The 22,605-nt window shown below is 36.3% G+C and overlaps 1 protein-coding gene across 16 annotated transcripts in view; it reads left to right on the top strand.

Annotated features, from left to right (window-relative positions):
* The window catches only part of HEATR5A (HEAT repeat containing 5A), a 109,412-nt gene that overhangs the window by 69,690 nt on the left and 17,117 nt on the right, over positions 1–22,605 (top strand). For all 16 annotated transcript variants that reach the window (XM_046008894.1, XM_046008886.1, XM_046008901.1 and 13 more), the window contains 11 exons: positions 1,345–1,483; positions 3,509–3,688; positions 6,320–6,559; positions 8,066–8,247; positions 9,809–9,877; positions 11,928–12,107; positions 15,002–15,224; positions 16,772–17,020; positions 18,760–18,887; positions 20,408–20,555; positions 22,000–22,272. In XM_046008894.1, coding sequence (XP_045864850.1) covers positions 1,345–1,483; positions 3,509–3,688; positions 6,320–6,559; positions 8,066–8,247; positions 9,809–9,877; positions 11,928–12,107; positions 15,002–15,224; positions 16,772–17,020; positions 18,760–18,887; positions 20,408–20,555; positions 22,000–22,272 — 2,011 coding nt within the window. The remainder of the gene's footprint in view (positions 1–1,344; positions 1,484–3,508; positions 3,689–6,319; positions 6,560–8,065; positions 8,248–9,808; positions 9,878–11,927; positions 12,108–15,001; positions 15,225–16,771; positions 17,021–18,759; positions 18,888–20,407; positions 20,556–21,999; positions 22,273–22,605) is intronic.

Raw genomic sequence — 22,605 nt, 5'->3', positions numbered from 1 at the left:
TACTCTCTTTGCATGTGTTTCTTATATATCAAAAACCAGCTGTCACCACCCACTCTTTTTCCCAGATTTTATCCTCTGCTCTTTTCAACAAACTCACCTACTTCAGTCCTGTTTTTCTCACATACACCAGATCTAAATAAAGATCACAATAATAATTATGTTGTTACTTCTCACATTTTGCTTGGAAAATCAGTAGCGTAACACACATTTTCATTGTCATAAACCACACTAAACTGGCCTGTACTTTCATAGTTAGAAAAAATAAATTTCAAAAACTCTATACTTTATCCTACTTATGAATCACTGAGTTGGAATTTGTATCCAGAACCTTTGACTTGTTTTAATTGTTCATTTAAGGTATATCACAATCATATCATTTACTTAAGTAGCTACAACCTGGTGAGATTCACATAGTTCAAATACTTCTAAGTAAAAAGACTATGTATTGAGTTTGTCATTATGAGCAAAAATATTCTGTATCTCTAAGAAATGTATACGTCTATGTACATATATGCATATCCATATATAAGTTGATATACATATATGTAAAATTTGTTGTCCATAATGTGTCTCTAGAGAGTGTTTTTGGTGAATATGTTTTGAGTAAAACTCTTTTCTGCCTTTATTTGAAAATGCATTTACTCACTCTGTATGACATCTGAATAAAATACTACTGATAGAGACTGTTAATAATAATTAATAATAACCAACATTTATTGAGCACTTAACTATTTGCCAGGTACTGTACTCAGCCCTTTTGCATGTGTCTTTGTGTTAATTTTGCAACAGCCCTGTGACGTGGGGTAGTATTATTTCCATTTTACAAAGGAAACTAAGGCATGGAGAGTTTAAATAATTTGCCCAAGGTCACACGTCTAATAAGTGAGGCAGTTTGACTCCAGAGCTTCCCTTTTAACCAGTATGCCATACTGCTTATATGAATTTATATAAATTTCTACTTAGAGAATCATAAAACATTGTAATGTTGCACAAGCGCAAATGTCTGAGCTACAAATAAATTCTCAATTGTATTTCTTTTATCTCAAAACTATTTTTATTCATATAAATTTTGTGTTTTCTAACACTCAAGACGCTACTGCTTGGATTTGTTTATGAATATTTGTGTAATCAAGTACATGTGCTACTCTTTACCTGTGTCTAAGTTAGAGTAAAAGATATGTACTAGAAGAATAGTTTGAAGAAGTTGCTGTCTATCTAATAAACTGCCTCTAGCAGTGTAATCAGCTGGACAGAATCAGGAAGGATCCAGTGAATGTCTATTAGACTTACTGTGAATGCCACCAAGAATTTCAGCTCTTTCATTTCCCATATGGTATTTTTCAGGTGAATCTTTGTAGTCCCTATTTGTTATTGAGAAGAGCTGTACTGGCTTGCTTACGTCAGCTTGTACAGAGAGAAGCAGCTGAAGTTTCAGAACATGCTGTTATGCTTGCTAAGGATAGCAGAGAAGAGTTGACTCCAGGTAATTCTTTTTTATCAGCTTTATCTCCAGCTCAGATGATTTAAGTTTTAATCTTAAATCTTTCATACAAACATGAGTTTTTAAAATGAAATATAAAAGTTAATATGTAGTGTTTTAAACCTGCTACAAGAGACAGTCACTAACAGTTACCGTCATTCCAGCTGGTGGTGTTACTAGTTTAGAGCAACAGTTTTCAAACTTAGACCCCTGAACTAGCAATATCCACCTCACTGAGAAGTTGTTAAAAATGCAAATGATTGGGCCCCATCACAAATCTGCTTAACCAGAAATCTGGGAGTAGAGTCCAGCGATCTGTTACCTATGTTTTATAATCCCTGTTAATGAATTTGAGAGCCTCTCAAATTTTAGAGCAAATTTTTTCACAACAAATCGTTGAAGTTGGATTTAGTCTTTAAGTAATTTACCATATATGCCTGTAATCTCGTTTAATAAAACTTACCATAGAAGAGTCTTCTTCAGGTTAGAGGATTTTTATGCCTCTTCTTTATTTTAGAGCTGAATTAAAGGATTTCTTAGCCGGTAAGACTTAAGTATATATTTCATTATTTTAAAATTATATGGTAATGCAAATATGCATACAAATTCAAACAACCTACAAAAACAGCAATGGTAATATCTTACCCTTTTATGTATATAGTTTCCAAAGTGGTGTCACACTTTTAGAAGGTCTCAGGCTTCTTTTAGAAGGTCACAAAGCTTTCTAGTATCTAAAGCTCTCAGAACAGTGTGTTTTACTGTCGTGCTGTGCTCCTTAAATTAGTTTGTTATTACATTAAAACTTTAACTCTGACTTGAGTTAATCAGCATTGCTGAACTGGTATAGTTGTCATCAGAGAGGTTGTAGAACTCATTTGAAAACTGTTGATGATTTACCTTAACCAGAGAAATTTTAATCTTATAATTGTATGAGATATTCTGCCCAAGTGACCTTCAGTTTATATTCACCACTGAAATTATCTGCATCTTTTGCTTTGATTGTGTAAACATGGTGTATATTCCTAGAATTCTTGAATTAGCTATGTGAGTAAAATATACTAAAGAACTTGTTATATAATTCCCTTTTTAAAATTTTATAATTTTTCAAACTAATGGAAAAGTTTAAAGTAATGTGCAGTGAAAACATACATTCACCTACTTACTGTCTTTATGGCACTCATTTTATATATCTTCCTCTCTTTCTATATATACACAGATGTAAGCCTTTTGCCAAACCATCTGAAAGCAAGCTGCAGACATCATGACAACTCACTTCTAATACGAATATTCTCCTGCATGACCACGTATCATTTCCACACTCAATCAAATCAACACTGATTTAGTATCGATCATAAAATGTGCAGTTCTGATACAAATTTCCCCAGTTATCCAAAAAATACCCCTTAGAACTCCTTCCTACCCTCCCTTACCACCACCCATATTTAGGTTCCAGCCATGACTCACACATTGGTTGTTCTATCTCTTTAGACCCCTAATCGGAAACATTCCCACTGCCCCCTTCTGTGTTTTTTTTTTTTTTTTTAATTGAATTGTAGTTGACACATGGTGTCATGTTTCAGGTGTACAGCATCATGATTCAACAAGTTTATATATTATGCTTTGCTAACCACAAGTGTAGTTCTCATCTGTCACCATACCATGTCATTAGAATACCACTGACATAGTCCCTGTGCTGTACCTTATCCCAGCAATGCCTCCGTATGGTCTTTAAAAGATAATTTCTCTTTCAAAATAGTGTAGTAGTAGCATAATCTTCAGAATCTAAATGCTTTCAGAAATGCTAAATAAGCTAAATTTTCAAGAGAAAATGTATTTGTTCTTTTGGCATTTCCAGAATTAGAGGAAGTAGTTGCTAGACCAAGGCTTATGTTTCTCCTTTGAGGTGCTTTATTACTTTGCAATGAGAATATTTGCAGGTAGTATTTTAGTAACTTTTGAATATGTGTGCTTCTCATATCGCAGTTTTGTTTTCTGTATTACTTAGATCATCGATTTTCTTCTTGTCAGATGCTAACATCAGAGAAGTGGGCCTTGAAGGGGCATTATTGACCTTACTAGATAAAGAGACAGATCAGAAGTTATGTCATGATATCAAAGAGACTTTAAATCATATGCTTATATCTATGGCAGTGGATAAGCTCTCCTTCTGGTTAAAGCTTTGTAAAGATGTACTTGCTGCATCAGCTGGTAAGTATTGGTGGTTACCGTTTAAAATAAAATTGAAAATGAAAATGTTCTATATATAATTATTTGCTGGTGATAGTTCATCAGTTTTATGAGTATTTGTATTGTAATTGCTTGTTGCTTTTTTCAAGTGAAGATTTTAGTGTTTACATCTAACACTTAAGCCTATGTTTTTCTTATTCTTCTCATTATCTTTTATGACTTACCTGTATAAAACAAACTAAAAAGCAGTTATTTATACTATGAAAGTGATGTCATGATGTTGAGTAACCCCATCATTTGTTTTCATATGTACAGTTTTTTTTAAAGATCTTATTTATTTGACAGAGCAATAAGCAGGGGGAGCTGTAGGAGGGAGAAGGAGCCCCATGCGGTGCTCAATCCCAGGACCCCAAGATCATGACCTGAGCTGAAGGCAGATGCTTAACCAACTGAGCCATCCAGGTGCCCCCCTACGTATAATATTTGAAGGACTGCATCAAATCAGCTTAATAGAAAAATTATTAGAATTTGCAACATTTTGAGCAAGCGAGTTTCTATACACTCAATAATGCTGATTTCAAACAGGGTTAGAAAACAGTGTTATTTCCCTGTTTTCTTTCTCAGTATAAGATCATTGTTAGTGAGAAAGTATATTAGAATCTTTCAAATTTTTATCTGTGAAGTAAGAAGATAAATGAGATAAAGAAAGGAGACAAATCAGTTCTGTTCCAGGTGCTATACATTCTTTGGCTGATTTAATCCTTTAGCCATCCAATGAGTAGGCAGTATTATTCCATTTTACACAAGAGAAAACAAGACTTGGAAAGGTTAGGTAATTGACCCCAAAACACACACAGTTGGATTCAGACCTTTCCCTGCATGACTTTAAAATCCAGCTTCCAGGATGCTTGCATGGTTCAGTCAGTTAAGTGTCCCACTCTTGATTTCTGTTCAAGTCATGATCTCAGGGTTGTGAGATCGAACCTTGCATTAGGCTCCGTGCTCAGCACACTTTTCTTGATCCTTTCCTCTGTTCCTTCCCCTGCTCATTTTCTCTCTCTTTTTGTCAAATAAGTAAATAAAATCTTTAAAGTGAAATAATAAAATCCAGCTTTGTATTTCAGTAGCTCTTAAACTCAATTACTCAAGCCTCATAAGTTAATGTGTTGTCTGAATTATGTGAAAGGAAAAAAGATATTTAAAAAAGAATTTTTTGTTTAACATTCTTCACTGTCTACCTTGGTCCTGTTCCCTTCCAGTGATTTATATCTGCTCTTTTAAGTACTATGCTCTGCATGTTTTCCATTCTCACTACTTGAGAACTTACAAGGACTTCTTTGAGAGAAAATCTGTATGTGCCTTGATAGGTTGATTACACTTTTCTGGTGTCTCACCTTTTTTTTTTATTTTTTTTTTTAACATTCATACTCCTTGAGCTTACTTGCTCAATTTTATTTCAGCATTTGTTCTTTATCCTTTGTAGTTTGGCTGCATCCCTTCTTAGGAAAACTTGCATTTCAGGCTTTGGTGGCTTACTTAGTCTTAAGACTTTGCCATAATTTTGTGACATCTTTGCTCTAACACATTCAAAATATGTTGACATACAAGATAATCTAAGGAAAAAAATGTTGCTTTTTTAAGAATTAGTTCCATTTTAAGTTGAGCTAAACAGAGTTAATAAGTTAACAGTTAATATAAATAGGAAATGGGGCACCTGGACAGCTTGGTGTGTTGAGCATCCAACTTTTGATTTCAGTTCAGTTCTTGAATCTCGGGGTCCTGAGATACAGCCCTGCGTTGGATTCTGTGCTGCTGACTGAGTATGGAGCGTGCTTGGGATTCTCTCTTTCCTTCTGTCCCTCCCCCCTGCTCGCATGTGTACACGTACACACTCTCTCTCTCTCTCTAAGAAAAGAATAATAATGATTCATTCCTCACAGGCTCTGGCCATTATAATAATATGAGACTATAAATGACAACAATGGGTCTATCCTAAGAAAAATATTTTCAGACATTTTCAAATGGGTTCAGGAACTTTAAATCTGTTCAAGATCCTAGTGTTAAAACAGCCTCCCTAGTGCAGTCCACCATGCTCCATACCAGAGAATGTTGAGCTTCCTTAAGCATAACTCTCTACATACAACAGACTGATAATTGTCCTAGTATTTAGTATCCTGTCTGTAGTATCATGTTTGGTTTTTCACTGTGACTATAATTGAACATCTTTGTCATTTTGACCTGGAAGATTTCTTAGAGCATTTCTTTTTTTTTTTTTTTTTTTTTTTAAAGATTTATTTATTTGACAGAGAGAAATCACAAGAGAGGCAGGCAGAGAGAGAGGAAGGGAAGCAGGCTCTCCGCTGAGCAGAGAGCCCGATGTGGGACTCGATCCCAGGACCCCGAGATCATGACCTGAGCTGAAGGCAGCGGCTTAACCCACTGAGCCACCCAGGCGCCCCAGAGCATTTCTTTAAATACCGCTGTTGTCTATAGGTATTAGATGTGATCATTTTACGTTTTATGTGATTATTTTACATTGTTAAAGACGTATGATTGATCAACAATTCTAGTGTGAATTTGAAGTCATTTGTGTTCCTTTATAAATGTATCTTACATTTGATTTTAATTATTTGTATTCTCCCTTGGTAAAAGATTTTACAACTGTAACTTGTGTGGATACAATGCAAGAAGAAGAAGGAGATAAAGGGGACGATGCCTCAGTTCTGACCACCAGAAATGATGACAAATCATATCCCTTTACCAATCCCCGTTGGGCTACTAGAGTTTTTGCTGCCGAATGTATTTGTAGGATAATTAACCAGTGTGAGAATGCACACAGCGCACATTTTGACATTGCTTTAGCACAAGAAATGAGAAAAAGGGATTCAAGAAGTAAGTAGCATAAAAATGAAAAGACCAAAGGATATCCATAGAAATGCTGCTTATGTTTTTAATATTAATTTAAGAAGTAAAACTAGAAAGTAGTTTGGATTCTTCCAAACCAGTTATGAAATTTGACTATAATATTTGTGTAAGCTATAATGCTACCATAGTTTTAATGTTTATACACATTTCAGTGATTTAGCTTCTTAAATTGTCATTCACATTTGTTTAATTGACTTGTGCATGACTTAAATTTATAGAAAATAATCATGTTCTTGAGTGCTACATGCATAATCACAACTCAATCAAACTCAATCAAAAGTAATTTTGCTTGTAGATTATTTTAGTTTTGTGAATATTACCCAGAAAACATTAGAGCTTATCACAATGTAAAGTAAACCTGCTTGCAAGGCAATTTTGACCTTTTATTCTTGAGTTTTATTGTTTGTATCTGAAGGGGGTATGTGTACATACTATGGCTTGATGTCTAATTTTCAAAATTTACTTAAGCACATTATGTTCAAAGACACAGTGCATGTATCTAAATGCTATAGATATATTTTTTACCAAACAAAAAAAGTTATATAGCAAAATGTTGCTATTGCCAGTGTGGGAGTATGAATTAGGTATCTCTGTTTTAATGACTTTTCAAGCAGGTATTTATTGAGTCTCATTATTTGTGATAAGCACCATTCTAGATACTGATAGGTAAAAAATTAGTATAACATAGATGCTTACTGATTCCTTTCTTCCCAATTAAAATTGTAAGTGGCACTAAAAGGAGTTGGTTTCTTCATTGTGATCTATAACATTCTTATTAAAACTAGTCCCAGGTTTATTTTGAGTAAAGGTTAGTTGTACCCCTGAACATTTTATTGTTCGAATATTGTTAAGTGATTGTCCTATGTCTCTCCCCAGTAGAATTATTATACCAAAGAATGAATTGTAGGAATGAAAGGAATTCTCATTTATAATTTTATAGCTACAAATATTTTTTATATTCCTATCATTTGTATGTGTGATAAGACTTACAGAAATAATAGAATCTAGTCCATCTAAAGAACCATAAAACTGTCTTTTGCAAAAGGAACATTTAAGTCTTTTCAGCTTCAACTTAACATAATTACTGTTTGCTGTTTAATTACTGCCTAATGCATCAAAACCCAAAGTTTCCTAAATACCTTCTAACATGCTTTTATCAGAAAGTCTGAAAAAAGTTTTTACTGAAGGTACTGTTAGCACTCTTTTAAAGGATGCTAATTTTCTCTGTTTTTTTTTAAAGCTGCGTAATTGTTTGCCCTAGGAGTTTTTTGTATGTGATCATTTGCAGTAGTGCAGCAAATCCAGCTTTGAAGTCTGCATTTAACAAACAGTACAGCAAAATAGTAAATCAAGTCAGAGATATTTAAGAAAGTCTAGAAAAGTTTGAAATTATAAGGAAAAGAAGTGATCACTTAATGTAAATCTTAGTTTCAGTGTATGCTTTTTCTTGATTAGATTTGTTTAATCTTGTAGATGACTTTTTGGTGCTACATCTTGCCGACTTAATTCGCATGGCCTTTATGGCTGCCACGGATCACAGTGACCAGCTCCGTCTTTCTGGCCTTGAAACACTGTTAGTTGTTATTCGGCGATTTGCATCTATTCCAGAACCAGAGTTTCCAGGTCATGTGATTCTGGAACAGTATCAAGCCAATGTAAGCACTTTCTGTTAGAGAATTTTATTTTTAAACACCTGGGATCAAAACAAAACAAAAAAGAACACCTGGGATAAAAGTCTGTGGAACTAACTGGCATGTCACTTTTTAAAATGTAAATGAGTATATGTCTCTGCTAATATATCACCCATATAATCAGGTTATAGAAAATTATGTTTGAAGAAGAAATCTTAAGTAAAAACAAAGTGGTACATAAAACAAGTCCTTTGTAAGGTTACAGGTTAATAATTAAAACCTTCTTGGTAATTTGGGTGATAAATAACATTGCTAATTAAAATCTTACAAAATATCTGAATATTAAGATAACACAAAATCATTCTTTATATTCCATTTAGGCTGTGTGCATGTTTTATCTTAAAATCATCACTCCTAGAATAAATGTAACCTTTTTTTTCTCAGCTTAGAAAAGAATTCAGGCTCCTATTACTGATTCTGTAATCTTTTTAACTGATGTTTCACTGGCACTTTGAGCAATGTAGGAAGAACAAGGAAGATAACAGAATCATCACATGTAATCCTCCAGCATTATTCATCCTTCCCTACCTCTCCTTATGATACAGAGGCAGCTTCTGTCAGTTAGCAGTTAGGGAGACAGGAGGAATTCACCAGTTAGTTAGCTTTCTCCACCAGATTTTCCCAGCGGGAAATGCTCATTTATGCTCTGGGAGAAAACAAAAGGAAGGAATAGGAGTTACGTAGAACTACCATATTAGAATGAAATATTACAGTTCAGCTTAAGGGCAGCTCTCTTATATTTTTAGCCCTCGTAAAATTGCAAATGAGGGGTGCCTGTCTTACTCAGCGAGTAAAGCATGAGCCTCTTGATCTCAGGGTTGGGTTCAAGCCCTACATTGGGGGTAGAACTTGCTTAAAAAAAAATTGCAAATGATAGAAATATAATTACAGCTCACTTAAGCTGAAAAGGAGAGTTGTTTTCAAGAATCTCGGTTGTGGGGGGCCTGGGTGGCTTTAAGCCTCTGTCTTCGGCTCGGGTCATGATCCCAAGGTCCTGGGATCGAGCCCCTCTGTCGGGCTTTCTGCTCTGCAGGGAGCCTGCTTCCTCCTCTCTTTCTGCCTGCATCTCTGCCTACTTGGGATCTCTGTCTGTCAAATAAATTAAAAAAAAACAAAACCTTAAAAAAAAAATTTCAGTTGGTTCTACTTTCTTCTACATTGGCTTTATTCTAGAGTTTGCTCTCTCTAACTATTATCAAGATGGCTCTTAGCACCCAGTCTTAAAAACAGATGGTGCTTCTGTGCTGGTACTCCCAGCAGACATCTTTAGGAGCTCTTGGGTCCCTGGGGTCAGGCAGTGCTCTCAGCTCCGTAACAACAACGTGGGCAAAAAGTGGGTGAAAGAGAAGGTTCTCCAAAGGAAAACTGAGGTGCTCCTATCTAAAAGAAGACACATTGAACAGGCAGAAACAGCAGGTATCTGGAATACCTATTATAAACAAATAATTTTAAAATAATACTAGAAAGAGAAAGTTTTTGCTAACTTACTTATTGATGCTTGATATTTCATATCATTTATTGCCAGGTAGGAGCGGCACTTAGGCCAGCCTTCACTTCAGAGACGCCACCTGATGTCACTGCCAAAGCATGTCAGGTAAATGGTTAAAAAGACAAAGATTGGGTGCCTGGGTGGCTCAGTCATTTAAGTATCTGCCTTCAGCTCAGGTCATGATCCCAGGGTCCTGAGATCGAGTGCAGCGTCAGGCTCCCTGCTCCACAGGGAGTCTGCATCTCCCTCTGCCCCTCCTCCCACTTGTTCACTCAATCTTTCTCTCTCTAATAAATAAAATCTTTATTAACTAATTAAACAAAGTTTAAAAAGTAAAACCCTCCCTTAGGAGGCAATTCTTCAGTTAATATTTGATACCAGGAGTTCTACATTACAGTTGTCTAACCATTAATCTCAGCTGCTCCTTTTCCTTTACTTTTTAAATTTAGAGAATTTCCCCTTCCTTTCATGTAGCTACATGGTAATCTGTTGTTGGATATGTCATAATTTATTTAACCAATGATGGAAGTATGGGTTTTTTTATCTTTTGCTATTACAAATATTGCTGCAGTAAATGACTTTCTGTACAGGTCACTTTACTGGGTACAAGTGTATCTGTGAGGTAAATTCTGCAAAATGGAATTTCTGGTTTAAAGAATATATTGTTGGGGTTTAACAATTTAAACTCCTCCCAGCATTGTATGCAAATACCTGTTGTCCCACAGTCTTAACAACACTGTAAGTTGTCAAACTTTTAGGTGTTTATCTATATGATGGGATGAAAAGGGTATCTTCGAAAAGTTTAGTTTTAGATTTATGTTTTAAGTAAGACTGAGCATTTTTTCATGTATCTAAGCCATTATAATATATAATTGTTTTGTTTTTAAAGATTTTATTTATTTGAGAGAAAGAACACAAGTGATCACGAGCAGGGGGAAGGGAGGGCAGAGGGAGAGGGAGAAGCAGACTCCCCACTTAGTGGTGATCCCTACATGGAATCAATCTCAGGACACTGAGATCATGACCTGAACCCGAGTCAGAAGCTTAACCCACTGAGCTACCCAGATGCCCATAAGAGCCACTGTAATAAATAATTTTAAAGTCACTTTTTTAGGATTCTCAGGCACTCAATATCCAACCCTAAATGACCTGCAAAAATTAAAAGCAGAACTGGCTTGAATTAAATTATTTGTAAACATAATGGAATAAACTAAATTTAGTCCGTTCTTTCAACTTTATTTTATTCACCTGTATCTAGGATATGTTTGGTACCTTGAATATTCAAAGAACTGTATTAAATGTTGTACCAAAGGCACCTGGGTGGAACAGTTTGTTAAGCATCCAGCTCTTGGTTTTGGCTCCAGTCATGATTTCAGGGTCATGAGACTGAGCCACACTTCAGCCACTGCATTCAGCATGGAGTCTGCTTAAGACTCTCTCTCCTTCTCCCCCGACCATGCACTCTCTCTTGTTCTCGCTCTCAAATAAATAAATGTGTTGAATCTCTGATTTATTATCACTTCATTATTTGTGTTCTTGCTTTAAGACATTAAAATCTTGTGAAATGAGATAGGAACTAAATAAATAGATGGAAGAGGAAAAATTAATTTTCTCTAGATAAAGAAATACTATGACATCCAAGAAAACCAAACAGCCTCTGATAATTTAGCAAACTGTTTGTTTTGGAGAACTATTAATGATGCTTTGTTTTAAAATACTTTCAGTATCTTGTTTACAAAATAAAATCTTCATTGGGGTTTTAAATGTTCTTTATCTTTCAACAGTCAAACTAATTAACCATATAGTCTCTGCTTTTAAAATAGTAATATGAAATAAGATTGAAGATTTAATTCAAATATTAATCCAAACATTTATGAAAGTGGTACCTTTCATGGCTTCATTTCTCCGTATTAATAACATCTGAAACTCTTTGATTTTTATACTTAGTAGCACTGGTTTCCTTGCTCAACCGTAGACTTCATTCCCTTTTGAAATGCTGGCTTTTGACTGGCATTATCAGCAGCATCCATTGCGTTTCCTGAGAAGAAGATGATTTCAGTGTCTAGATTCCTGAGATATGGTTAGCTCTGCTGAGCTCACAAAGGGGAGGTATCTATAATTTTTAGATGTAACTTTTGATGTTCTTAAAAACCAGGTTTGCAGTGCTTGGATAGCAAGTGGAGTTGTCAGTGACCTTAATGATCTCCGGAGAGTCCATCAGTTGCTTGTTTCATCATTAACAAAAATACAGGCTGGAAAAGAGGCTCTGAGTCACTTATATAATGAAAGTGCTTCTACTATGGAGATCCTAGCCGTGCTGAAAGCCTGGGCAGAGGTTAGTGTTTCTCCATTTATAACTGGAATTTCATTTTATTTTATTTTATTTTATTTTTAAGATTTTATTTATTTATTTGACAGACAGAGATCACAAGTAGGCAGAGAGAGAGAGAGGAGGAAGCAGGCTCCTCCGCCGAGCAGAGCCTGATTCGGGGCTCGATCCCAGGACCATGGGATCATGACCCCAGCCGAAGGCAGAGGCTTTAACCCACTGAACCACCCAGGCGCCCCCACTGGAATTTTAGAAGTTGTTAATAAATACCATATGCTATAAGCTTATATACTTATATGCTATATACTTATATGCTTATATAAGTATATATATATATACTTATATATATACTTATATGCTTATATAAGTATATATATATATATACTTATATGCTATAAGTAGCTTTATAACTACTTAAAACACAACTAAGTCTGTTTTTAAGGTTAACAAAAAGACTTTCAATGTGAGATTTTTTTGTATGCTCATTGATTTTTTTTTTTAAGATTTTATTTATTTATTTATTTGATAGAGAGAGAAAGAACAAGTAGGCGGAACAGCAGGCAGAGAGAGAGGGAGAAGCAGGTTCTCCACTGAGCAGGGAGCCCAATGTGGGGCTCGATCCCAGGACTCTGGGATCATGACCTGAGCTAAAGGCAACGGCTTAACCCACTGAGCCACCCAAGTGCCCCCTGATTCTTTTTTTTTTTCTTAGCCAAGCGTTCTATAATATTCTTTTCTGTTATCTGCTACTTTAAGCAGGGGCAGCCATGAGCCAGAGAGACTAACCAGAAATCAACTTTTATTGAAATCTGAATTTTGGCAATGTGGGTTTGCTTGTATGTTCTTTCAATTCTGTACACATACTTGAGTGTTTTTTCTAGCGTTCTTTCATAGAATGGCTTTTGAATGTTAAATAATAGTTATTTTCTTTTCCAAAATTAATGAAATATTATAGGGAAATTATTAACTTTATCTACTTTTCTAATCAGGAAAAGTTTACTTTGAGAATGTGAACATATATGAAAGTAGAATAATATAATGCATTCATATATACCCACTTTGGGGCTTTGACAGTTCACACTTGGCCACCCTCAGTTCATATATCATTTTAATAAAGATATATAGTCTCAGATTGCAACTGAGAAAATTAACCAATATGTAAGAAAGCATTTCCTCCATTAAAGGAAATTAAAACCTGAAGATTGGAGTCTATTTTTGCCATTACTTGGGTTTGACCAACTTTGGTTAGGAAGTAGTTCTGGGGGCACCTGGCTGGCTCAGTTGGTTAAGCAACTGCCTTTTGCTCGAGTCTTGATCCTGGAGTCCCAGGATCAAGTCCCGAATCGGGCTCCCTGCTTGGCGGCGAGTCTGCTTCTTCCTCTGACCTTCCCCCTTCTCATGGGCGCGCACGCGTCTGCTCTCTCTCTCTCTCATTCTCATTTTCTCTCTCTCTCAAATAAATAGAATCTTTAAAAAAAAAAAAAAAAAGTAGTTCTGCCTAGATTTAATAGCTGGAACTAATGATCTTCAATAGTCAACTTCGTATGCTTTTAAACATTTGCTTTTAGTAGAGCAAACAAATTTTCTAATCTCTGTAACCAATTTTGTAAATAATTCTCTACTTATATAGTGTTCTTTTCATTTGAATATCTGGACTCTTCCTTAAGACTGACCAACAGGGGGGCGCCTGGGTGGCTCAGTGAGTTAAAGCCTCTGCCTTCGGCTCAGGTCATGATCCCAGGGTCCTGGGATCGAGCCATGCATCAGGCTCTCTGCTCAGCGGGGAGCCTGCTTCCTCATCTCTCTGCCTGCCTCTCTGCCTACTTGTGATCTCTGTCTGTCAAATAAATAAATAAAATCTTAAAAAAAAAAAAAGACCAACAGGTTTTGTGTAATTGAGGTTCATAATCTGCTATCTAAAAATCCTTGGAGCCAGATTTATTTGGAATTCAGAATCAGGGTAATTTTTGAAAAGTAATACAGTACACATTCGGGGTGCCTCGGTGGCTCAGTCGTTAGGCATCTGCCTTTGACTCAGGTCGTAATCTCAGAGTCCTGGGATTGAGCCCTGCATCTGGCTCCCTGCTCAGCGGGAAGCCGGCTTCCTCTCCCACTCCCCCTGGTTGTGGTCCCTCTCTCACTGTCTCTCTCTCTGTCAAATGAATGAATAAAATCTCTTAAAAAAAAAAAAACAAGGTAATACAGTGCATATTCCAGGTATCCCTCCAGGAAATTACAGCAGTACTGTAGAATCTATAATTAATATATCTGTAGTAAAATGTTTGAATATTCACACTATGTTGAATAGAGACTATAAAAGGCCTCATATAAATTCAGTCATGTTTGCCACCAGATTATAATTACTTTTCAGTGTTTTTTGGATTTTAGAGTTGTAGATAGAGGGGTAGTACATGCTATATCCTGTGTTGAATACTTTCACATGCTATAGTCCTATAAACAGCCCATGTTCAATCTGTTTATGTAAACTTTTTGTAGTGATTTGGTAGTAACTTGGAAAGAAAATATTTTCCATATTTCAGCTTACTGCAGTTCAGAAGTGGGCACCTGAAGCCATATGTTGAGGTGGATTATAGGGCTATAGCTAAGCTTAGTGAGAAGAATGTTGTGATCATGTGGTTACTGCTGTCAAGAGATATAAAAGTGCAGAATGGCAGCATATTTGTCAAGTATTTACTCTCCATAATGCATCTCATTGTGCATTATGTTTGTCTGCCCCAGTTTGTCTGTGTGGTTACATGGGTATATAACCTTCCTGGTATCAGAGTGCATTTGGAGTCCATTATGCTCAAAGGTGAAGTCTGTCTCCTCGGCAACATAAAAATATAGCACCTTATTAATGGGTACAAGATCTTCCTATTTACAAATTAACCCTGTAACAGGTCTACATAATTGCTGTAGAAAGGCATAAAAGCCACAGACAACCCTTGAAGACTACCACTTATTCAGAAGACAGTGTCAGAAATGAGTCATATTCATCAGATGGACTGCTTGACTTAGTCCACGCAGACCTGGGCACACTGAGTAGGCTCTGGCTTGCTGCGCTTCAGGATTTTGCTCTCTTAACGTTGCCTTCAGAATTTGCCTCCCAACTTCCTGTTGAAGGTAAGAAGTTGGTAAAATATGTACATAATTCCTAGAGTGACAGTCAGTAACTTTTCAAAATTTATCCTTTTGCAAGTAATTTCCACTTATAGAATAAGCATGTGAGAATTGCTTCAGGGTAAATACCCTGAAGTTTACCTGCTAGGTAACAAGGCATGCACATCTTACCTCACAGGGTACTGCCAAATTGTTCTCCAAGCAGTTGTAACAATTTAGATGCCCACCAACAGCATGTTTCTGTTTCACTAGATTTTCTACCATTATATGTTGTTGTACTTAATAATTTCTATCCTTTAGGTGGATATGAAATAGTTTTTCATTGTTGTATTTTGTTATTTTGTTGATTGAAAACCTTTTTTCCTGGGTTTATGGGCTAAGTTTCTTCTTCCATCAGTCACCTACTCATAATCCTTGTCCATTTTCTACTTGGTATTTGTCATGATTTTACTGATTTGTTAATCCCTTATCTAATTTTAGTATTCTTTTGTGTTTTGTTTAAAAGATTTTATTTATTTAAGAGAGAGATCACAACTAGGCAGAGAGGCAGGCAGAGAGAGAGGGGGAAGCAGGCTCCCCACTGAGCAGAGAGCCCAATGTGGAGTTTGATCCCAGGACCCTGAGATAATGACCTGAGCTGAAGGTAGAGGCTTAACCCACTGAGCCACCCAGGCGCCCCAGTATTCTTCTTTTGTGATTGTGTGTCTACCAAGTCTATAGCTTATAACTTTTATCTTTCTAAAATTAGTGTACTCATTCGTTTATGGTTTGTGGTTTTGTGTAATACCTGATAAGGTTTTTTTTATTGTTGTTATGTTGTTATTGTTGTTTTTAAGATCATAAAAACCTAAAATCATTACAGATTTATACTTTACAGTTTGGGCTTAGTTTAGCTAGATTTTGTGTGTGTGGAATGGGATAGGCATCTAATTTTATTGTCAGTTATTAATCTGCATTTATGGATTGGATATTTGGATAGCCATTTTTATTTGTTATTCCAAAATGCTTTTTTTTTCTCTTTGATATGAATTTCAGGTCAGTCTGTCCGCTTCTATTAGAATTTTAACTGGAATTATACAGAGAGAGATAAGAGTGTCTAAAATACCTTTCAGTAGCATCAAAATGGAAATAAATTGATTTATTGGCATGGTACGTCAGCTACTAGTGAATAACAAATACAGATCAACATAAGTTACTCTCAGAAACATAAAGTTAGGTGAAAAAACAAATTCAAAAAGGTTACATACAATATGGTGCCTTTAAACACAAATAACCCATATTATTTATAAATACAAACATCTGTTGTAGGAGTGAGTCACACTAACTTGAGGAAAAGTGATTACAGAAGGAGGGATAAGAATTAATGGTATGGGGGCACCTGGGTAGCTCAGTGGGTATCAGTATTTGTTTCAAACACACATCACATAAATTCCTTAAAGGAACTTCTGGGATGATGGGAATGGTCTATTACCTTGTAACACAGAAGAGAGAAAATGTAATTGGAGCTAATCTCTTTTATTCCTCCTAAAACTGCTTCTGCTTTCTTGTAGGTGGTGCTTTCTACACAGCAGAGACTAGTGAAAATGCAAAATTGCATTATTACAACTCCTGGGCACTTATCCTGCATGCTACAGCATTGTGGCTTACCAGCACAGGCTTTGTTGTTGCTGACCCGGATGAAGGAGCATCTCATCTCTCAAGACCTGTAACACCAACTTCCATGTGTCAAGGTTCATCATCTGGGGCAACGGTAAAATCCCCTGAGGATGTCTGCACTGATAGATTCCATCTTATTTTAGGTCAGTAAAAGAGCTAACAAGCTCCTAACCCTACAGAGTTTTTCTTGAGTTGTGCCTTACTACCCATCTTTCTTTGTTAGGTGTTAGTGATAAACTTGACATAACTGAGTAAACTTACATACATTTTACAAAAATGCAGATTTCTGGAATCCCATTACAAGCTGGCTTCAACATCATGTTGAATGAATTATAGAAATTATAAGACAATCCTAGTTTTTTCCACACAGTTTTTTGAAGATTCATGTGATCTCTATAAATTTTTTAGATTTCTTTCTCTCTATATTAAAAAATACCAATATACTGAAGATGGGGTCCACCTGCATGCCCCCCCATCTCCTACCTGTGTCTCAAGGATTGCAAGGTTCAGAAAAGTATACTCAAAGGTACAAAATTGCGAGAAAATATTTAAGTTCAAGGAGATGAGATTTTTAGGTTACGAAGTTTAACCCATTCCTTGGCTTTCCTGGAACTTCATTTTTAATATTTTATTTATTTGACAGAGAGAAATCACAACTAGGCAGAGAGGCAGGCAGAGAGAGAGGAGGAAGCAGGCTCCCTGCGGAGTAGAGAGCTGGACGTGGGGCTCGATCCCAGGACCCTGGGATCATGACCTGAGCCGAAGGCAGAGGCTTTAACCCACTGAGCCACCCAGGCACCCCGGAACTTCATTTTTAAAGTGAAATTTCTTTCTAAAATAGAGTGAGTTTCTGGAATAAATGAAAGAAATGTTTTTCATATTTTACCTAGTTCTTGGAAGACAATCCATTAGATCATTATCTATGAAGAAATTATTGATTAAATGAAATGTAAGCGTTACAAAGATAAATGATTAAGTAAGGTTTGTGGTTCACAGAATTTCTGTTACTACTCCTTCTCAGGCCGGACATGGCCACTTTTCCTATTTCCTTGGGTATACTAAACTTTGTTTCCATTTGCCTTGAGACAAGAGTTTTTTAAAAACAAACTTGCAGAATGAAGGATGGCAGTTACTATGAGCATAAACTGTGCAATTTGACTACCTCAATTCAAGTTCTCCCAGTACACCATTGTAACTGAGCATGAGCAAATTAAATAACTTAAGCTGTATGTGCTCATCTCCCTCTCAGAAAGAGGGTTAAGAATACCATGGAGCATGCGACTCTTAATCTCAGGGTTGTTAAATTCAAGCCCCATACTGGGTGTTAAGATTACTTAAAAATAAAAATATAAAAAAAATACCTACTTCCTCAGGTATTGTGAGAATGAAATGAAATGGTATATGTAAAGATACAGTGCTTGATCCATGATAAGCACTCAATAAATTTTAGTAAGAATAAAGTTATAGAACTCTACATGTTGGGGCACCTGGCTGGCTCAGTTGGTAGAGCGATTCTTAATCTCAGAGTCATGAGTTAAAGCCCTGCGTGGGTCCTCTTTAAAAAAAAAATTTTTTTTTAATAAAAAACTTTCCACATTAAGTTGTCTAGTACAATTTTATTCTAATTTTTTGCATTTTTTAACTATTTCATAGCACCTATGCAGTAGTGCTCAAACCTGTTTGAGATTATTCTTTATGTACATGTGGATAAAAACAACTAAAGGAATTGCTTTATTACTTAATAGTTTAGTCTTAAATGCAATGTGGTTTACTTTACCTTTTTGTTAAGCTTATTTGTATATCTCATCTAAGTATAAAATGAATTCCTTACTTCATAAACTAAGAATCTCAAAGAAGCCTCCTTTTTTTCTGTTTTCTACAGGAATCAGCGTGGAATTTCTATGTTCCTTACGCTCAGATGCAACCATGGAGAGCATTACTGCTTGTTTACATGCATTACAGGCCCTTCTAGATGTTCCTTGGCCCAGATCTAAAATTGGCAGTGATCAGGTGATTTCTTGTTTTTTTGTTAGGCTTCTGTGGTTTTCAAGGAACAGGAATAACAACATGTTCAGGTCACTACAGCAAACAGAAAATGAACACAGAGAAGAAAAAGAAAACTAAACTGCTGCATGACTTGATCTGTCAGAACTGGAATGCTATCAGCAACCATGCAGACCCAGGAGCAGTCATGCCTCTGACTGCCACTTTGTGTGTCTGCTTCTGCCACATTGATTTCTGCTGCTAACTACTCAGTGTAACAGCTCTTCATTCCAACTCAGCAATGAGGGGAAGGCACTGTATTGAAGTGGCCAGAAGAGTAGCTACTAGTTAAATGTAGAATTCCTTCTTTGTATTTTTCTGCTTCAGTGCACCCCGTTCTTTGTATATATCTGTATCTTCTATTCCATTTCCCCAAGAGAGAATCTACTTGGTTCATGTAGTTATGTCTATTACAGAGTATTCCTATTGGTTGAGTTCTCCTTCCCGGTTTTTAAAGAGATTACTGGCTAGCCTATAGGTGGAGTCAGACACTAATATCTGACCCAGTTGTGACTGTGATAATAGGATCACTGTGAAAGTATGGCATTTCCTTTAACTTCTTTCCTAAGAACTACTGATTTTCTCTCTAGGTAGACTGTAATTTAACCTGTTAACACTTTTGTTTATTGGGTTTAAATTACTAAAGAGCATCTTCCCTGACTTGGATTATACTTGAATAAATTCTGAACATTTTGTTCTTGTTTATTTGGCATATTAAAACAAATACAGTAATGATGGATTTTCTCTGTAATTTTCAAAGATGAAAGGAAGCTACCAAATTAAGCACTAGAAAAACAGAAAATGAGAGACTATTTGTCCAGTGCATTTTATTCTTTTTTTTTTTTAAGATTTTTAAATTTATTTATTTGAGAGAGAGAGAAAAAGTGAGTGAGCACACACAAGTGGGGTGAGGGGCAGAGGGAGAGAGACAAGCAGACTCCCCACTGAGCAAGGATCCTGACATGGGGCTCCATCCCAGGCTCTGAGATCATAACCTGAGCCCAAGGCAGACGCTTAACTGACTGAGGCACTGAGGCACCCCAGTGTATTTTATCCTTTAGAGGGATGTCCATTTTATGCTTGTTAACTTATCACTTTTTTAATGTTTTCCTTCTCCATCATTCTTTGTTATTACTAGAAAACCTCAATACAGATCTGGAAGTCTACACGACAGTGCTTGTATTCTTCTAGCCAGATTTCTCACCTTGCTTTGGAAGTTTCCCTTTCCATTTTCCCATTTTAGGACCTGTGTGAAAACAGTCTTTTGTCATAATACCATTTCCTGCAAGATGGGACAGAAACCAATCTGGAGTCAATTTAAAGTAGAACAAGTGTTACTAACATTATTGTCCCTACACCTTTAATTTTTGTGATCAATTTGTTAATATTCTCTTTTTGAATGTTGCCATGGCATTTAATATTGGTATTTTCAAAAAAGAAAGTATGTTATTTCCAAAACAGTTTCTCCTAAATGTTTTCTATGATAGGACTTGGGCATCGAGTTGTTGAATGTACTACATCGAGTAATTTTGACCCGAGAATCACCTTCTATTCAGTTGGCTTCGCTTGAAGTGGTAAGACAGATTATCTGTGCAGCTCAGGAACATGTCAAGGAGAAAAGACGAAGTGCAGAAGGTGAATGTTAACCTATAATACAAAATTTATCATATTATTATAATCAGATTAATTAGCATTACTTTTTATTTATTTTTTTTTTTTGGCATTACTTTTTAAAGGTATTCTTACATGTCTATGTTGTTCTGATAATGTTTTGTGTATAGTACAAATGAAACCTCTCTAGGTATGGCTTTAAGTCCTTTTATCCACCTCTACACGTTAGCTCGGATTTTGTTAGTAGCTAAGGTTTTCCTTGGGAAAATGAGAATTTTAACAAAATCCTGGAAGGGGAGAAAAAAATCCCTTATACTGGTTGAATACTTACTTTAGCTATGAGTGTTTATCAGTGTACATGGAAGAATAACTGACAATTTTCTTAAGTTTTCTTTAAGTAATCTCTACACCCAGTGTTGGGGCTTGAATTTGCAACCCAGAAATCTGGAGTTTTATGCTCCACCGATGAAGCCAGCCAAGTACCCCTTAACAACTGACAATTTTTTTCTTTCTCTCTCTCTCTTTTTTTTTTTTTTCTTTCTCTCTCTTTTTTTTAAGATTTTTAAAAATTTATTTGACAGAGACACAGCGAGAGGGGAACACAAGCAGTGGAAGTGGGAGAGGGAAAAGCAGGCTCTCCACTGAGCAGGGAGCCTGATGTGGGCTCCCTGGGATCATGACCTAGGCAGAAGGCAGACATTTAACTCCTGAGCCACTCAGGTGTCCCACTACTGACAATTTTGAATGACTTAAGTTTTGCAGAGTGATTAAATTGCTTACTTATAAGTCTGATTTGGTATTGATGAGTTTGTCATTTAATATTACATTTGACTACATATAACAGAAAACTGAGTCTAACAGCGGATTTAAAACACAAGGACTTGTTCAGTCATCTAAAAGATGCCCCAGAGATAGGAAGTCCTGAACAGCATGACAGTTTCTTAAAAAACATCAGGGACCTTGGTTCTTATCTTTCTGCCTGCCATTTTCAATACTTAAGAGTACAAGCTAGGCATTGGAGCTGGACCTATCAGATTCACATTTTTCTTTTTTCCAAGATTTTATTTATTTGTCAGAGACAGAGAGCACAGAGGTAGTGGCAGAAGCAGGTTCCCCTCTGAACAAGGAGCCCGACATGGGGCTCAATCATAACCTGAGCCAGAGGCTGACAGACGCCCAATTGATGAGCCACCTAGGTGCCCCTCAGGTTCACATTCTTAACAAGGCGTTAACCAGACAATATTTTAAAACTGAGAGGGTTACCAAGGATTTCTTTTGATCTACTGCAATAGGTAGTCATAATAAAGACAACTCGTTTTACCTCCATAACTTTATCTTTCAGTCTTTAACACCCAAGACTTCAGCCATTTAAAGGTTTTACCTACAACAGAAGTGAACTAAATTGCCATTTACCCAAAGCAAAGCAAACATGAAATGTTTATTAAACACTGTTCTTTCTGTCTTTTAGTTGATGATGGGGCTGCGGAAAAGGAAACCCTGCCAGAGTTTGGAGAGGGAAAGGACACAGGAGGACTTGTGCCTGGGAAATCTTTGGTTTTTGCAACACTGGAATTGTGTGTATGCATTCTAGTTAGACAGCTTCCAGAACTAAATCCAAAATTGACAGGTAGTCCAGGAGTAAAAGCTGCGAAGCCACAGGTGCTCTCGGAAGATGGAAGTAGATTGGTGTCAGCTGCATTAGTTATCCTGTCTGAACTTCCTGCCGTGTGCTCTCCTGAAGGTACGCTGTGGTATTTCACTGCTTTACTTGACCAGGAGGGAGAGAAATGACTTTAATAAATAAAGGAGATAATGGTTGCCAATCCTTTTCTCATTAAACTAATGCTGCCTCAGAGGTTTGGTGGGTAATGTTTTTAATCCTTTAAGATTAACATTTCATTCTAATAATTTGTTTTTTGAAAGGGTGAAGGTAAGAGATACTATGTACCATCAACAGATAATGCTCTTTCTTGGTTGACAATATTTTTAACCTATCAGTGGCAGTGATTTAGCTCTTGGGCATTTTTTGGTATAAAATACCTAATGGACTTCCCCTTTCTTGGTGATGACAGAA

Source organism: Meles meles, chromosome 6, assembly GCF_922984935.1.
Source record: "Meles meles chromosome 6, mMelMel3.1 paternal haplotype, whole genome shotgun sequence".
Lineage (NCBI taxonomy): Eukaryota > Metazoa > Chordata > Mammalia > Carnivora > Mustelidae > Meles > Meles meles.
The sequence above is the reverse complement of the archived record's forward strand: the minus strand, read 5'-3'. Positions and strand labels throughout refer to the sequence as shown.